General features: G+C 44.6%; 2 protein-coding genes across 2 annotated transcripts in view; one reads left to right on the forward strand and one right to left on the reverse strand.

The window, feature by feature from the left end:
- Positions 1–4,951, forward strand: part of LOC120019129 (exostosin-like 3) — an 80,820-nt gene extending 75,869 nt beyond the window's left edge. The window contains exons 4-6 of the mRNA XM_038962402.1: positions 900–1,044; positions 1,214–1,342; positions 2,775–4,951. Coding sequence (XP_038818330.1) covers positions 900–1,044; positions 1,214–1,342; positions 2,775–2,984 — 484 coding nt within the window. The 3' untranslated portion in view covers positions 2,985–4,951. The remainder of the gene's footprint in view (positions 1–899; positions 1,045–1,213; positions 1,343–2,774) is intronic.
- A 4,449-nt stretch (positions 4,952–9,400) lies between these two features.
- On the reverse strand, positions 9,401–18,205 carry LOC120019376 (synaptotagmin-14-like). The gene is made up of 10 exons (XM_038962666.1): positions 17,777–18,205; positions 17,257–17,455; positions 16,321–16,470; positions 15,904–16,157; positions 15,226–15,396; positions 13,376–13,642; positions 12,896–13,073; positions 11,467–11,523; positions 11,121–11,236; positions 9,401–10,944 (listed from the first exon to the last, which is right to left on the reverse strand). Exons 1-10 carry the CDS (start codon positions 18,203–18,205, stop codon positions 10,744–10,746), a joined length of 2,022 nt encoding a protein of 673 aa, XP_038818594.1. The 3' UTR covers positions 9,401–10,743.
- Positions 18,206–18,316: the final 111 nt, after the last annotated feature.

Consider the following 18,316-nt stretch of genomic DNA (forward strand, 5'->3'; position numbering starts at 1 on the left):
ATAGTATGGTTAGTAACTGTATAACAGTCTGGTTGGTATCAGAGTATGGTTAGTACCTGTATAACAGTCTGGTTGGTATCATAGTATGGTTAGTACCTGTATAACAGTCTGGTTGGTATCAGAGTATGGTTAGTAACTGTATAACAGTCTGGTTGGTATCATAGTATGGTTAGTACCTGTATTACAGTCTGGTTGGTATCATAGTATGGTTAGTACCTGTATAACAGTCTGGTTGGTATCAGAGTATGGTTAGTACCTGTATAACAGTCTGGTTGGTATCAGAGTATGGTTAGTAACTGTATAACAGTCTGGTTGGTATCATAGTATGGTTAGTAACTGTATAACAGTCTGGTTGGTATCAGAGTATGGTTAGTAACTGTATAACAGTCTGGTTGGTATCATAGTATGGTTAGTAACTGTATAACAGTCTGGTTGTGGGTATCAGAATATGGTTAGTAACTGTATAACAGTCTGGTTGTGGGTATCAGAGTATGGTTAGTACCTGTATAACAGTCTGGTTGGTATCAGAGTATGGTTAGTAACTGTATAACAGTCTGGTTGGTATCAGAGTATGGTTAGTAACTGTATAACAGTCTGGTTGGTATCAGAGTATGGTTAGTAACTGTATAACAGTCTGGTTGGTATCAGAGTATGGTTAGTAACTGTATAACAGTCTGGTTGGTATCAGAGTATGGTTAGTAACTGTATAACAGTCTGGTTGGTATCAGAGTATGGTTAGTAACTGTATAACAGTCTGGTTGGTATCAGAGTATGGTTAGTAACTGTATAACAGGCTGGTTGGTATCAGAGTATGGTTAGTAACTGTATAAAAGGCTGGTTGTGGGTTTTACAGTATGGTCAGTAACTCGTGTTTCTCTACGTGTCGTTGTGTTTATCAGAGTGTGGAGGGAGGCCAGGGACCGCATCGTGGGCTTCCCCGGGAGGTTCCATGCCTGGGACGTCAACCACCAGTCCTGGCTCTACAACTCTAACTACTCCTGTGAACTGTCCATGGTGCTGACGGGCGCCGCCTTCTTTCACAAGGTACACTCCCTCCCCCTCTCCCATCATTCAACCCTGTGACCCCTGACCTCTATGCGACATAACTCTGCTGCCAACTCGCCTGTCTTCCTCATCCCAATGTTTCAAATGTTATGTGTCCGAATGAACATGACCCTGGTTGATCCTCTGCTGCATGTTGTCTCTGCTGCAGTACTATGCGTACCTGTACTCGTACGTGATGCCCCAGGCCATCCGCGACATGGTGGATGAGTACATCAACTGTGAGGACATCGCCATGAACTTCCTGGTGTCGCATATCACCCGCAAGCCCCCTATCAAGGTCAGTGGGCCATGCATGCACACACACCCACACCGAACGTACACATTCTGAACACACAGGTACTCTCAAAAACACACACACCCACACCGAATGTACACATTTTGAACACACACAGGTGCTCTCAAAAACACACCCCGGGCCCTGCTTATTTATATTTCTGCTCACTTACACCGACCATTACTCAACCTGACATATTCAATATACTGTTGTGAATTATAAATCAGAACACAGCGAGATTGAATTGTTGCCCTAAGCTTGCGTTTCCCTCTAAATCTATTTTACAAGACATTTCTGACTAATATTTACAGATTTATGGCTAGTGGACTAATTATACCAACCAAGCCAAGTGGAAGATGTGAGACCCTCAGTTTTAGCCCCTTTGATATACAGAGGCTTGATTCGGAGGTGTTTCTTAGAATTGAAGGACATGCTTTGATGGAGTGTGTAACTTGACAGTTATTCCCTGGTAGGAATTAGGCTGGTGAATAGTGCAGGTAGTGGAAGTCAACTCCTGTAAATAAGTGACTTGAATTTTTCTGGAAAATCAGCCTTAAGAGATGCAGTAGGCCTCCATCTTGTGTGTCGTGGACAATTACATTTGACAATTTTGTCATTTTGCAGACACTCTTATCCAGAGGGCCTTTCAATTAGATTTGAAGTGCCTCTCTTAAGGGCACATTGGCAGATTTTTCCCCTAGTCGACTCAGGGATTCTAACCAGCGACCTTTCAGTTACTGGCTCAATAGCTTTCTGTGCTAGTATTCATTGACACACACTGAGTGTACAAAACATTAAGAACACCTGCTCTTTCCATGACATAGACTGACCAGGTGAATCCAGGTGAAAGCTATGATCCCTTATTAATGTCACTTGTTAAATCCACTTCAATCAGTGTAGATGACGGGGAGGAGACAGGTTAAAGAAGGATTTTTAAGCCTTGAGACAATTGAGGCATGGATTGTGTATGTGTGCCATTCAGAGGGTGAATTGGCTAGACAAAATATTTAAGTGCCTTTGAACGGGGTATGGTAGTAGGTGCCAGGCGCACCGTTTTTTGTCAAGAACTGCAACGCTGCTGGGTTTTTCAGGCTCAACAGTTTCCCGTGTGTATCAAGAATGGTCCACCACCCAAAGGACATCCAGCCAACTTGACACAACTGTGAGAAGCATTGGAGTCAACATTGGCCAGTATCCCTGTGGAACGCTTTTGACACCTTGTAGAGTCCATGCCCCAATGAATTGAGGCTGTTCTGAGGGCAAGGGAGGGTGCAACGCAGTGCTGGGTATACTCCGTGTACGACCATATGTTACGACTGCATGTTCACAGTATCAACAAAGCAATAAAAATGGTTGTTACATTGTAATTAGATATGTATACAAACTCACACGCTGTCTCACACACTCACATATTCCCTCTCTCTCCCCATCTCAGGTGACGTCTCGTTGGACCTTCCGCTGCCCCGGCTGCCCTCAGGCCCTGTCGCATGACGACTCTCACTTCCACGAGCGCCACAAGTGCATCAACTTTTTTGTCAAGGTGTACGGCTACATGCCCTTACTCTACACGCAGTTCCGCGTGGACTCTGTGCTCTTCAAAACGCGCCTACCCCACGACAAGACTAAGTGCTTCAAGTTCATCTAGCCCAGGGCTAGGCCCAGCTAAGAACGTTGGGCAGAACGGAGCTAGAGAGTGAGGAACTCAGGCAGGACGGAAGAGAGAGCAGAGAGGACTGGTTGTGAGAAAGAGGGAGGTTTTGGGATGAGGGCTTAAACCCAGGAATGGATCTTGGATGAATGACACAGACCACACCTTCACTGGAACCTCTGATAGGCTGGAAGCTGAGAAGAACCTCTGCCAATCAAGAAGCCTTTTCATTTTTTAACGTAATTGTATTCTTCATCATGTCGTTCATGTGTGTTACATCATCAACTACTACACAGATTTCATTTAGCTTGTTATGGGCCTGCAGAGAGAAAGAGGAGAGGACGCTGGCAACACTGCCTGTCCAAGGACAGTGACTTAACTTGACTCTGCGAGACAAACTCAAACTGCCATTGTAAACAGACTGGTTTTAAACTGACACAGGGTGAGAATGAGACAGTGGACTGTCACGTGGGCCAGCCCTGAGCTCCTGAATTGCTAGCTAGACATTTCACCGTTTGAGAGATAAACAAAGGCATACCCCATTTGTCATTGCACAAATTGTTTTGTTTTTTGTCATTTATTTTATTTTTGGTACTCATTTTACATGTATTTACTCTACTCTTGTATATGAAACCGTGAGAGAAGCACTGATGGTTGTAGAAGTATTCTATTCAATGATCTTGTTATTTTTTTTACGTGGTGTTTAATAGTGTAAATCTCCATGTGGGATGGTCAGTCGTCACCAGAACCTCTTGTTATTAGCTGACCCATAGAATCACTAGATCGGGTAAAGGCCCTCAGACCATGTCAATTTCACAGTAGATTATATTTCTATGGGCAGACCTAAACTAAGCTAGAAAGTGGTCTTTGTCATTCTGTCTTTAAATGACCTCAGATGGAGACTACAGGACCATTATGCCACAAGTTCTACAAGTTTACCAGAGAAATCTGTAAAATATTCATAGGAAACTGTATTATCCCATTACCTAACACATTCATTAAGCCTACAGCAGACTACAATGGTGTAAAGTCAGACCTTGGCTTTTTTCAGACTTTTTGGATGTTAGTGATATTGATCTACCCAATGGTTATTGTTAAATGTCTGAGTAGTCCTAATTAAGTGTTCAGTAATGGAGTAGGGTGACGTTGCCCCTAGATGCTGATCTTGGGTCAGTCTTTAACTTCTCCCACTAATGGTTAATGTTAGGATTGGGGAGGGGAAGCTGATTCCAGATCAGTACCGAGGGGAAACTTCCCGCGGGAGCATCAATTGGGCAATTGTACAAGGAATTGAAAAATAAGCTTATTTTGACTCTGAAGATGTTTTGGTGTTTCTGTCTCTCATCATCATGGTCCAATCATGTCAACGGTTACAGTTCCATTCAGTTTGAACCTTCAAAAGGAGCTTCTTCTCTGTACAGCGTCTCCATGTCGGTCCCTCAAGTTTCATTTCATAACGATTTGATGCTCGATGAATGTTTTCTTTGCCAAATAGGTACGATGTTATATGCTGAAAAACAGCACAATGTTTTGTAAAGTGCACAATGCAGTCTGGTACCCCACCCCCCTCCCCCCTTCCCCGTTAGACGGTACTCTTCCACCTCGGCCACCCCCATCCCCCCCAAAAATGGTCCCTCAGCTATTAAAATGGCAGCGCCCGCCCTTGTACTATGCAGCTCTTATTAATTAATGTACTTTGACCATTTCTGGCTTCATTCCGTTTATTTGACTGGATGATCTAAACTAACAATACATCCTTTATTTGAGATGATTCAGGAGAGATGACAACACTGTTGATCAGAAAATAGGATCGGTCTTACTCTGGGAGGCTACTTTTATAGAACTCAACATTATCGCCCCACATACTTTCTGTATATTTATTTAATTGAATATATTAAATGGATCATCTAAGGCTTGCTTCTAAAGGGGTTTGTGAATAGAAATGACTGCAATAAAATGGAATGTGATCTTGGTCATTAGCTCTCAGACAACGGAACCTGCTCCTCTGACTGACCCTGCATCAGTGGACCCCATTACAACACTAATGAAAATCAAATCAAGTGTTATTTGTCACATGCTTTGTAAAGAACTGGTGTAGACTAACAGTGAAATGCTTACTTACCCTTCCCAACAATGTAGAGAGAACAATAGAACGATAATAACACAAGGAATAAATACACAATGAGTAAAGATAACTTGGCTATATACACGGGGTACCAGTACGGAGTTGATGTGCAGGGGAATGAGGTAATTGAGGTAGATATGTACATATAGGTAGGGGTGAAGTGACTTGGCAATAGGATAGATAATAAGCACTAGCAGCAGCGTATGTGATGAGTCAAGAGTTGATTCAAAAGGGGGTCAGTGCAGATAGTTCGGGTAGCTATTTGGTTAACTATTTAGCAATCTTAAGGTTTGGGGGTAGAAGCTGTTCAGGGTTCTATTGGTTTCAGACTTGGTGCATAGGTACCGCTTGTCTATGACTTGGGTGGCTGGAGTCTGACAATTTTTTAGGGCCTTCCTCTGACACCGCCTGGTATTAAGGTCTGGGATGGCAGGAAGTTCAGCCCCAGTGATGCACTACCTGCTGTAGCGCCTTGCGGTTGGATGCTAAGCAGTTGCCATATCAAGCGATGATGCAGCCAGTCAAGATGGTACAGCTGTAGAACTTTATGAGGATCTGAGGGCCCATGCTGAATCTTTTCATCCTCCTGAGGGGGAAGAGGTGTTGTCGTGACTTCTTCACGACTGTGTTGGTGTGTGTGGACCATGTCAATTCCTTAGTGATGTGGATGCCGAGAAACTAGAAGCTCTCAGCCCGCTCCACTACAGCCGAGTGCTAGTGATAGTGATTTAGACAGGTTACCTTGGCATTCTTGGACACAGGGTCTATGGTGGTCTGCTTGAAACATGCAGGTATTACAGACTGGGTCCTGGAGAGGTTGAAAATGTCATTGAAGACACTTGCCAGCTGATTAGAGCATGCTCTTTGTACCCGTCCTGGTAACCCATCTGCCCATCTTCCCTTTGTAATCCTTGATCGTTTGCAAGCTCTGCCACATCCGAGTGTCAGAACCGGTGTAGTAGGATTCGATTTTAGTCCTGTATTGAGGCTTTGCCTGGTTGACGGCTCGTCAGAGGTCGTAGTGTGATTTCTTATAAGTGTCAGGATTAGTGTCCCTGAAAGCGGTAGCTCTGTGGCATTGACTGCACGTCGTAAAACTTGCCCTAAAATGCAGACCTGGGATCAGCTCTAGCCTGCACCAATCTTAACCGGAACCTTTGACAGGTGAAAAGCAAAACTGATCTGAGATCAGGACTTTGAGACAACAACAGTCTAGGTATGTGCTCAAACTCAGTTAAACCTGTTTTATGACTGGGTCAATCCATTTGCAATAAGGTGCACTTGCACATAGCAGTAGCTTCAGTTTGAGCTCCAGATGTTCCCTGCATAATTACCTGGCTGACAGACTTCTGACTTTTCCTGAGGCAGGGAGGGGTCTGGCCGGGTGACGTCTCACACAGTGGAAGTCCCACCTCCATCCTGCCCCTTTCAGTTTTCTTCAGGGCCAATGGCACAGGAGGTTTGGCCGTGGCAACAAGCAAGGAAAGAGGGCCAGGAAAAAGCCGACACTCATTCCTTTAGCTAGGTGTTTAAGTGTTCTGAAACTGTGCTCCTGTGACTGTCCCTCACCCAACCCTGGGTCTTGTTCATTATACACCAAACAGACTGAAGCAGAGGGAATAAAGGCTTGTTTTAATTTAGTTGAAAAAACAACACAAGCTGTTTGCTTGTGTTCCCTAATGAATAGGGCCCTGGACTAGCACCTGCAACTACTACTGCCAGCCCTGTTCTGTACCAGACTGACCAATGATGACAGGGTAAAACAAACCATTGAAGGCCAAACATGGAATTAAAGTTGGTTAAAAACATGGCTCTGACTCGTGTCGTTCTTTCGTCGTCCAGCTCCCTGTCTCCTCCTTTACCGCAGAAATAGAACAGTAGGCCTACATTCCTGACATGCATTGCTTCATTCACTCAACCCACGTGTTATTAGCCACTTCATGAGCTTGTTCAGCTTAGTCGATGATACTGCAAGATAGACTATGGGATTTAGTTCAGTCAGCAAACTGGGTCTCAAACTAGACTAGAGCAATGTGTCACCAATCTCACCATGGGAGAATCTCAATTGCATACTCCTCGCCTCCTCAAAACCCATTGGAGGAGAAGGTCACAGGGGAGAGAGCTCTGGTTTTCTCATCCAATCGGGTTTTGAGGAGGCGAGGAGAGAGGACGTGAGGAGTATGCAATTGAGATTGTCACAGTGACTCCATTCCACAGGACTTTGTGTTGTGAGGTGTGACTGTTTGCTGCAGGACCCCTGGCCCAATGGGAGTGGAGTGTGGGGCGTTGGGCAACATGCCTGAACTAAACACTGAGCCTCTGACATCACAGAGAGAGGAGAGATGAGAGAATACACCCACGCACCCCGCTGCTCCAGCCAGGAGTGCGGAGGAGGTTCTTGTTACAGTAAAACATGGGTGCTACTACTAGTGTTCACCTCTGCCATCCAACATGTTTCACAGTGAAATGTGCATCCAGTCCTGCTTCAGAGTCAGCAGGACACGTGTCATGATACTACTGTGTGGAATGCTGCTTGTCATACAGTAGGTCTATTCCTCACCAGGGATTCTCTGCATAGACATAGAATAACTAGATTATATTTCCATGGAAGAACATAGTGTGGAGATGTCATGTCATTCATGCAGGGTGATACAATAGCTCTAATTTGTGACACATTAAAGGTGCTGGGTTGGCCACCAACCGGTCGATCTCTAAGGCATTCCTAGTCGATCACCAACTATTTCTGTAAAAAAACAACGATAAAGCCTTGCATTCCTATTTATTTTATGCGTTTCACGCTGTTGGTATGTGCACTTGATTCTGCTGCCCTAGTACCGGGAAGGTAAATTGTTCCCAGAGAGCCAATCAAGTGGCCCTATAGGCATACCGCTGGCCAAACAGATAGCTCAGATCATGGTGTCTGCACAGTATTCTCGAGCCATAGACTTTAAAAATAAGTCTCGTTGCACAGCAGAGACCCAACGAATACAGTGAAGAGCTGCTGTTTTTATGTGTAAGTTTATGTTCAAGTTCTTATTCAACAGTGTGAACACTTCAACACCTTTATAAGCCATATAAGCTGTATAAGCCACCAGCACTGCAGCTGCAATGAATGAGTAGGGCAAAGTGTTCCGATAAGCTTCTATTGTTATTATTAGTAGCTTGTCATTTTTTTAAATCGAGGAATATTTCACTTTCTCTGGTCATAGGAGTAACAACATTCATTTGTGCATGAGGCAGAAGTAATGCAGTGTGATTTGAGTTTCACCATCAGCTGGAAGACTGTCCCCTTTTCTCCACGGAGGGAAGGAGTGCGGAGGGACCGTGAGTGAGAGGCTCCCTCCCTCCCCTCAGATTGACCATCAGATGCAGCCCATCAATCCAGAAAAAAAAAGAAGCTAATTATTCTGCTCACTAATTTGTGCCTCACAAGTACTACAACAAATGATCTATTACCAGTGTGATCATATACCTAAATGTTTTAAATTTAACTTCAAAATGACCTGAGAAGAACAACATTGGCAGGGCAATTCAAGCATAGCCAATGCAGTGATAATGTATTGGGCCTCATTGCTACAGAACTGTTTTTTAATTGGTTAATGTTGCATAGGCTTAAGATTTTTCACTCATGTTTACAAAAAATCTGAGCGGTAGATCTCAGCTTGCATTTTGACTCAGAAGGTGATCTTGACTCAGAAAAGGTTGTTGACTATTTAGGTACAGTGCTGTGTTTGATTCTGTAACAATGTTTAAAAGACAACCCAGTGAGCCACAACAAAACTAATATTGTTTTTCTATTCTCAAATGATGATTCAGATGACCACAACAAAAAGACGTGTAACAAACAATGCATCGGGAGATGAAACAGCCGTAAAAAGAAACCCCTAAAATAAGACGAAAAATTAATCTGTCAAATGGATATTGCATAATGTAACGAGAATGTAAACAGGGAATAAATAAGCATTGCTCATTAGCATACAGTGTCTATAGAAAGTCTAAACCCCCTTGAACTTTTTTCCACATTTTGTTGCATTACAAAGTGGGATTGAAAAATATTTAATTGCAATTTTTTTGTCATTGATCTACACAAAATACTCCATAATGTCAAAGTGAAAAGAAGATTCTACACATTTTTACAAATTAATACAAATTAAATAACAAAAATATAGTTGTTGCATAGGTATTCACCCCCTTTGTTTAAGAAAGCTTAAATTAGTTCAGAAGTAAACTGTGGCTTAACAAATCACATAAGTTATGTGGACTCACTCTGTGTGAAATAATAGTGGTTGACAGGATTTTTTGAATGACTACCCCTTCCTCTGTCCCCCATACATACAGTACAATATATAGAAGGTTCCTTAGTCAAGTATTGCATTTTTTTTCTTCATTAATCGAAAAAATAATAATAATAATACATTTTGACATTTTCATCGTATTTTGTGTAGATCGTTGACCAAAACATTTGAATAAAATCCATTTTAATACCACTTTGTGACACAATAACATTTTAAGAAATCCAAAGGGGTTGTAGACTTTTTCTAGGCACTGTAGTTGTTGCAGACTGTTACAGGCCCAGCTGGCTCTAACAGTCACGGTAACAGTATTCCATTTCATCATCCTCGTTGTCGATGGCTGCGAGCTTCAGATGAGAAATGTCTGATATGCTGGTGTCATTTGAGGACAGTACCATAGAAATGTCAGCCATATTGAGTGAACCCGTGAGTGTTCCAGTCAAATTGCCATGGTCTCAGGGGCTTAGTCCCTTCTAGTCATTCTCTTTATATGGTCAGTACAACCCCGGAAGAATGGTTTGTTGTAGTCGTTGTTCTTCTCCACACTCTTTGGTCCTCGGTTCAGGATGAAAATGGTCCATTGTAGGAGATATGTATGGTCGTATTTTGATCATCTTCTGTAAACAATTACATGAAGATATACTATTGTGGACCAGAATATGGGAAATGAATGACACAAAATTGTTCTCAATCTGAGACTGAATGGTCCATTTCATGGCCAGAGGTGTCCATTTCACCGTTGAGGTCTATCAGCTGTTATTACAAAGATGAGTCTGACTTTGATGACCCCATCGACAATGACTGGAGCTGGGAGTTTAGCACCAGTCAGTCTGTCAACCAGACCAGTCTGTCTCAGATTAAGTGGCTGGTTTACCGTTTACCGATTAAAGAGTAGTAAAGCAGCTGTCAGTGAACGGGAGACTCCAAGTGGAATCCACGTGCTTCTCAAAGCGCTGCACCCTCACACACATCCCACACCAGGGCACCCTCACACACATCCCACACCAGGGCACCCTCACACACATCCCACACCAGGGCACCCTCACACACATCCCACACCAGGGCACCCTCACACACATCCCACACCAGGGCACCCTCACACACATCCCACACCAGGTGCATAGTATAGGTGGATGGTTCCTCACAGCTCCTCGTCTGCTTCTCTGAATGAAGGTCATGGAACCCATTCTCTCTCTCGACACTGAGGTCAACATACCCCGCAATCTTCCTCTTCCTCCAACGTATTCCTCCTCCTATTTAACCATTTAATTTCACATATATTTATACAGCTTATTCTTTGTCAACAAGATCAAATCTGGTGATTCTCATCAAGACCTGTTCAAGATTCCAAGAGCGTGTGCCAATGGCACACCTGCTGTCCCTCGGCCTCCTTCATCTGGCTCCAATGTGCCTGCTGCTCCTCTCCAGTGCTGTTGAGCCCCAGGGACAGCCAGCCCACCTTCTCCCTGGCCTTCATGCTGCTCCTTCGGCTGTACACCGACACCACCAGGGAAACCTCGGACAGCTGGAAGAGGGCCACCTGGAAGACAACAGAGATGGGGTGGGTTGTTTCTCTCTGTCTGTCTCTATATCCCTTCTCTGTCTCACTGTCTCTCTCTCTCTCTCTCTCTGTCTCTCTCTTTCTTTCTGTCTATCTCTCTGTCTCTCTCTCTGTCTCTTGCTCATTGTCTCTTGCTCTCTGTCTCTCTCTCTCACCTGAAAGACAAAGGTCTCCTTGTAAGTGGGGTTGGGCTGACCGCGGCACACCGACGTCTTGCACTTGGACATCTCCTTGCCCTTGGAGTCCAGCATGGTCAGCTTCACATAGGTGTCTGAGGATGTAGGGAGGGAGTGAGAGAAGGGGAGAGCATGGTGAGAGGCTGCCATCTAGTGAAGATTAATGAACATAACAGTGAAGAATGGCCTGTGGATAGAGTGTCATTTTCGATCCCAGAAATTTTTCGGTTCTCTTTCACGATATGCCAACATTATCGGAGAGGAGCAGACACAGAGTCTCTGGTATAGATAGAACAGGTGTATGGATTGATAGCAGAGGACTCACCTCTCATGATATAAAGTTGTCCCCCTATTAGCTGTTTTATACAACAAAACAGACCGTCTGGGACACAACACACAGAGGGCCAGGAAGGAACGAGGAGAGAAGAGGAAAACAGGAAGGAAAGAGAGTTTAGAGAGGATAAAAGGAAAGACAGTTTAGAGAGAGGATAAAACACTGTGAAAGTAAGTAAATAAGAGGCAAGAATATAGAGGTTATTCCACCATCAATAATAAAACATGTTATTCAAATCTATGGATTTTAATGCTATAGCTACCCTACTCAATAACATGATCAACTATGTCTTATAGTAGAAGAGAGCAATGCCTTCCATCCCTGTCTCATGTACAGACCTGGGTTCAAATAGCATTTGTTTCTTTCGAATACTTAAGCTGCGCTTGATTGAGCTTGCCTGGCACAATGGAACCAATGCACTACTATTTCAACCCAGGAATGCTATAGCTACCCTGCTTCTATAGTTACCCTACTACTATAGCTACCCTACTACTATAGCTACCCTGATACTATAGCTACCCTGCTGCTATAGCTACCCTGATACTATAGCTACCCTACTACTATAGCTACCCTGCTACTATAGCTACCCTACTACTATAGCTACCCTACTACTATAGTTACCTTCATACTATAGCTACCCTACTACTATAGCTACCCTACTACTATAGCTACCCTACTACTATAGCTACCCTACTACTATAGCTACCCTACTACTATAGTTACCTTCATACTATAGCTACCCTACTACTATAGCTACCCTACTACTATAGCTACCCTACTACTATAGCTACCCTACTACTATAGCTACCCTACTACTATAGTTACCTTCATACTATAGCTACCCTACTACTATAGCTACCCTACTACTATAGCTACCCTACTACTATAGCTACCCTACTACTATAGCTACCCTACTACTATAGCTACCCTACTACTATAGCTACCCTACTACTATAGCTACCCTACTACTATAGCTACCCTACTACTATAGTTACCTTCATACTATAGCTACCCTACTACTATAGCTACCCTACTACTATAGCTACCCTACTACTATAGCTACCCTACTACTATAGCTACCCTACTACTATAGCTACCCTACTACTATAGCTACCTTGATACTATAGCTACCCTGATACTATAGCTACCCTGCTGCTATAGCTACCCTACTACTATAGCTACCCTGATACTATAGCTACCCTGCTGCTATAGCTACCCTACTACTATAGCTACCCTACTACTATAGCTACCCTGATACTATAGCTACCCTGCTGCTATAGCTACCCTACTACTATAGCTACCCTACTACTTCTACATACCATTATTAAAGATACAACAGAAGAGAGCCCATCCATATGTGATGTCATCCATATGTGATGTCATCAATAAGTGATGTCATCCATATGTGATGTCCACTCACTAGGAGGTTTGTCTGAGGCTGTGTTGTTGAACTGTCTGCCCTGGATGACCTCTGCAGAGAGCCTGCCAGTGGTGGAGTTATAGATGAGGCCCAGCAGGATCTCTGGTGTGGAGTCCCATGTAGAGCGGTAGGACAAAGCTGCCACGCTGCGAGACACACTCACCAACGACCCACAGCCCTGTATAGGGAGACAGGAGAGGACAGCTAACACCACATACAGAGTTACAGAGTGGCCTTGGTGGGAATCAGTACAATGCAACTGGATGGCTTGGATTGTGAGACTATGCTTTGTCTAAGGGTCAGTCTACGAGATACTGTACCATTATAGTGCATGCATTTTAAACGATAGCTTCTACTGGTCATTTATCTTTGTTCATATCATACAAATCAGACTTCTATGGTGAGAAATTGCACAAACAGACTCCTCCCACACACACACGCCCCTCTCCACCCCCCAGCCCTATCTCCCCAGCCACTCACCGTTAGTGCTGTGCCAGGCTCCAGTGTAACGGGCAGAGCCATCTTGCCCTGCAGGTTGAGTTTGGTCAAGTAGAACACCTTCTCTCCCAGCACCTTCTCCTTCTTCATCCTCCTAATGCTGTAGAGACGGAACCTGACGGCGTGGTCCGCCAGCGCCCCCTGCTCCACCCGGGTGAAGCCGAAGGTCTCTGTGAACATGGGGCACGGCCCCCTCTGCACCCCCGTCTTGGCACGTTGCTTCTTAGTGGGCAGCAGCACCAGGTGCACCTACATTTTGATTTACAGATAACATTTGACTTAAAACATACATGTATCCTGTGTGGGGTTGAAAAATTCCAGGAACGTTCAATAAACTCCCTGGTTTTCCAGAATCATGGTTGGAGGATTCCGTATTTCCTGCTTATTCCCTGCTGATTCCAGGAATCCTCCAACTGGGATTTCGGGAAACCAGGGAATTTATTGAAAGTTCCCGTACTTTTGCGACCCTAATCCTGTGGCTCAGTCAGTAGATCATAGCACTGGCAACTTCAGGATCGTTGGTTTGATTCCCGCTGGGGCCACCCATATGAAATGCACGCATGAGTTTAAGTCGATATGGATAAGAGCGTCTGCTAAATGGCATTAGTATTTTTTATTATAGTTATAATGCTTTATAACTTGCTATATGCATGAATGGGTTATAATATATTATGCCTCTTTTCTGTATAATTTCAAAATCATTTTAACTGAAGCTGAAGCTCTTATCCAGGGTGACTCAGTACATTCAACTAAGGTAGGTACGAAGGTAGGTACGAAGGTAGGTACGAAGGTAGTTACTAAGGTAGGTACTAAGGTAGGTACGAAGGTAGGTACGAAGGTAGGTACTAAGGTAGGTACTAAGGTAGTTACTAAGGTAGGTACTAAGGTAGGTACTAAGGTAGGTACTAAGGTAGGTACTAAGGTAGTTACTAAGGTAGGTACTAAGGTAGTTACTAAGGTAGGTACTAAGGTAGTTACTAAGGTAGGTACTAAGGTAGTTACTAAGGTAGGTACTAAGGTAGGTACTAAGGTAGTTACTAAGGTAGGTACGAAGGTAGGTACTAAGGTAGGTACTAAGGTAGTTACTAAGGTAGGTACTAAGGTAGGTACTAAGGTAGTTACTAAGGTAGGTACTAAGGTAGGTACTAAGGTAGGTACTAAGGTAGGTACTAAGGTAGTTACTAAGGTAGGTACTAAGGTAGTTACTAAGGTAGGTACTAAGGTAGGTACTAAGGTAGTTACTAAGGTAGGCACTAAGGTAGGTACTAAGGTAGGTACTAAGGTAGTTACTAAGGTAGTTACTAAGGTAGGTACTAAGGTAGTTACTAAGGTAGGTACTAAGGTAGGTACTAAGGTAGGTACTAAGGTAGTTACTAAGGTAGTTACTAAGGTAGGTACTAAGGTAGTTACTAAGGTAGGTACTAAGGTAGTTACTAAGGTAGGTACTAAGGTAGGTACTAAGGTAGGTACTAAGGTAGTTACTAAGGTAGGTACTAAGGTAGGTACTAAGGTAGTTACTAAGGTAGGTACTAAGGTAGTTACTAAGGTAGGTACTAAGGTAGGTACTAAGGTAGGTACTAAGGTAGTTACTAAGGTAGGTACTAAGGTAGTTACTAAGGTAGTTACTAAGGTAGGTACTAAGGTAGTTACTAAGGTAGTTACTAAGGTAGTTACTAAGGTAGGTACTACCACATAAAACAATCACTGCAAGTCAAACGTTCTTCAAAATAACCACCATCTGCACAAAATCAGTGCTAGTAAGGAAATACATTTAAGGGTGAGTGCAAGACAGACAAGTACAACAGTAAAGTGTTAGTTTGTTTATCCCCCACCTGCCACGCAATGTTCCCTGTCTGTTTGAGTGCGGGGATGTCGGTTGCTGCGGTGACAGTGACGGCAAGGCGTTGCTCGCCCGAGTCGTACTCGAAGGCCACGTCCAGCGTGCCATACTTGGCCAGCGGTTCGGGCTCATAGCCCACGTGAAGATGGGAGGTTGAACCATCCTTGGGGGGGTGAAATAAAGAGAAAGAGAGGAAGACGATAGAGGGGAGGAAAAGATGCATTGAAATTCATGAATCTGTTGGATTCAGTCCTCATCTGTGACATCACAGAGTGAGGTTAGATATAGGCCCTTAGAGCAGGACACAACACTGGGTGAAGGGGAGACGGGAGGGTGAACCATCCTGTGGGGGAGAGGGGGTAAAAGAGAGAGAGAGAGAGAGGATGGTAAGATGGATTTGAATGAATCTGTCAGAGTCAGTCTTCATCTGTGACATCACACAGTGAGGGGGGGATCATAAAGCAGGACATGGCACTGGGTGAGTGAGGGGTAAGAGACTGATGGTAGGTCTATCATAGCCAAACAGAGTACTAGCCAATAGGCTTATGTTGTTTGCATTTGCTAGATATCCGGTATGCAACTGAGCGTGTCCGGCTAGCGTGACACATTTCCCTATGGGACATGCTAACAGTTCCCCATCTGGCATACGAGCGTCTATGTCCTAGCTCACCTCTGGTCCCAGGACGGCAGTGCTGTCACTAGGTACATCCTCATCGTAGCCCTTGTTGAGGTAACTCTCAGTGTCCGGGTCAACGCTGGCCTCACTGGAGCGCTGTGTACCATTACGGTCTGGGGACGACTCCCCCAGGCCCCCCGCCCCAGAATGCGAGCGAGACACCCGGACCGGACTATTCTCGTCCTGATACGGGGGTGGCTGGAGCTCATTGAGGGGAGAGCCTCGTCTCATCCGCTGGATGCTGTTGGCTGTGGAAGACAGTTATGGATATGTTTGATAGGTCTCTTGGGAAATGTTTCAAAGATTTATGCGTGTTCCGCCAATCAGACATAGCATGCCTGTCTGCCTGCGTGTGTGTGTGAGTGTGTGTGTGTCTTTCTATGTATGTTGTCACATCTGTGAGTTTCTCACCTTGTCCGGCGGAGGCCTCACTGCTGTGGTCGCTGGTGTGTTTGTGTCGGTTGTCCCAGACTGAGGCTCTGTGCTGGGCTGAAGGTTCAGAGTGTTCCCCTGGTCTGTCCTCTTCACTGTCCTCAGAGCCAAGCTCTGGGCAGCTCTGCTCTGGATAGGTGCACACCGATACACACACACACACACACACACACACACACACACACACACACACACACACACACACACACACACACACACACACACACACACACACACACACACACACACACACACACACACACCACACACACACAAGATCATAGTACCTCATCACCATCAGCCCAACATAAGATACAACTCCACCCTCAGAGCCCGTATTCACAAGAGTAGGAGTGCTGATCTAGGATCAGTTTGGCCTTTGATATCATAATGAATCAGATTATATGGACACGGTGGGGATCATAGACAAGCACTGCTATTCTGAGACGCTATGTGGATATGGGCCCTGATCATAGAGGATGTGTTTTTAACTTTTCAAGCCCCTATTCCATCTCCCTGTTCTATCTATTTAATGGTCTCCAGATAGATACCAAACTGATCAAATCGTACACTACAGTTGATCTTAGCCGAACATCATAGAAGAGAATTATCATATTTCTAACTGGTAAACTCTCTCCCTGTATCCATGATGTCACATCTACAACAATCATTGAGAGAAATAGGGAAACCCGTGAGAACTAAAACAAGTGAACATGACAGCGACAGACAGATGTATTTTGATCCATCCATGACTGTTAAAAACTGAATTTGTTTAGAACCCTAAACACTGAGTAACAGTTAGATTTCAGTTAGGTCACAGGTCACAGGTCACAGGCCACAGCCATGAAGAGTAGAGGTGAAGAAGAGGGGGAATGTGGTAGAAGAGAGCAGGTAGGAAGCAGCACACCCTCTCACCTTTATCCTCTTTATTCGTCTTCTTGCTCTCTCTCTTCCCTTTCCCTTTCTCTTTCTTCTTGTCACTCTTCTTCTTATTTTTCTCAGAAGCGGGAGACATTGCAGGTTCAGTCTCTCCATCTCCCTCGGGACTCATCTCATTCTCTTCCTCCTCTTCAGCTTTCCCCTTGTTTTTCTTTTGGGGTGCTCTCGACTCTTCCTCAGGGCAAAGAGATTGTGGTGGATCACTATGGTCGTCACTCTGGTGAACCCCATTGGATTTGTCCTCTTTCTGGCCCTCTTTGTTCTGACTAGCAGTGTGGTTCTCTTTCGGCAATGAGCTGGTTTCTTTATCTTCAGGCTCTTCCTCAATGGTCTCTTGATGGCTATTTTTCTTCTCTTCCTCCTGTTTCAGCCTCTCCTCCTTCTTCTTGTCTTTCTCTGCCTTTCTCTTCTCCTTCTCCTCTTTCTTCGTCTTCTCCTCCTCCTTCCTTTTCTCCTCCTTTTCCTTGTCCTCTGCAGAACTCTCCCCTGGTTTTACCACTCGCCAGCCTCCATCTTTCCACACCCATTCCAATTGGGCTGGAACATAGTCCTCTGCTGTCACGTCACTCGATTGGTTATTCTTCGAGTCATTGGATTGGCTGAGGTTGGAGCTGTAGTCTGCCAAGCTTGAGCAGGCCTCAGAAGCCTGCCTCTTGATTTTGCTCCTGAATGAGTCTGCTATCCCTTCCTGGGCCTTTCCTTCCTTGCTGTCCTGGCCCCCCTCTGCCGCTTCTGCAGCCTCCTCCTCCTCCGTCTGCACCTTCTTGATGACCTGGTCGCTGAGCTCAGTCAGCTGGTCACTGACGCTGTAGGTGGCATCACTGACGGCGCTGGCTAGGTCGTCCACTCTGCTGCTGACTGAATCCAAGATGGAGGAGATGTTTACAGATGGTAGGTTCTGCCCAAAGCTCTTGAAGAACGCCATGTTGGGTGGACTTGCTGACGGCTGTGGTGGCTGTCCTTCTCCACACTGTCTGGTTGGTTCTAGATTATCTTATCACCTCATCACAGGCTCTGGCTGGGACATTTGGTTCAT

This window comes from Salvelinus namaycush, chromosome 24 (genome assembly GCF_016432855.1).
Source record: "Salvelinus namaycush isolate Seneca chromosome 24, SaNama_1.0, whole genome shotgun sequence".
Taxonomy (NCBI): Eukaryota; Metazoa; Chordata; class Actinopteri; order Salmoniformes; family Salmonidae; genus Salvelinus; species Salvelinus namaycush.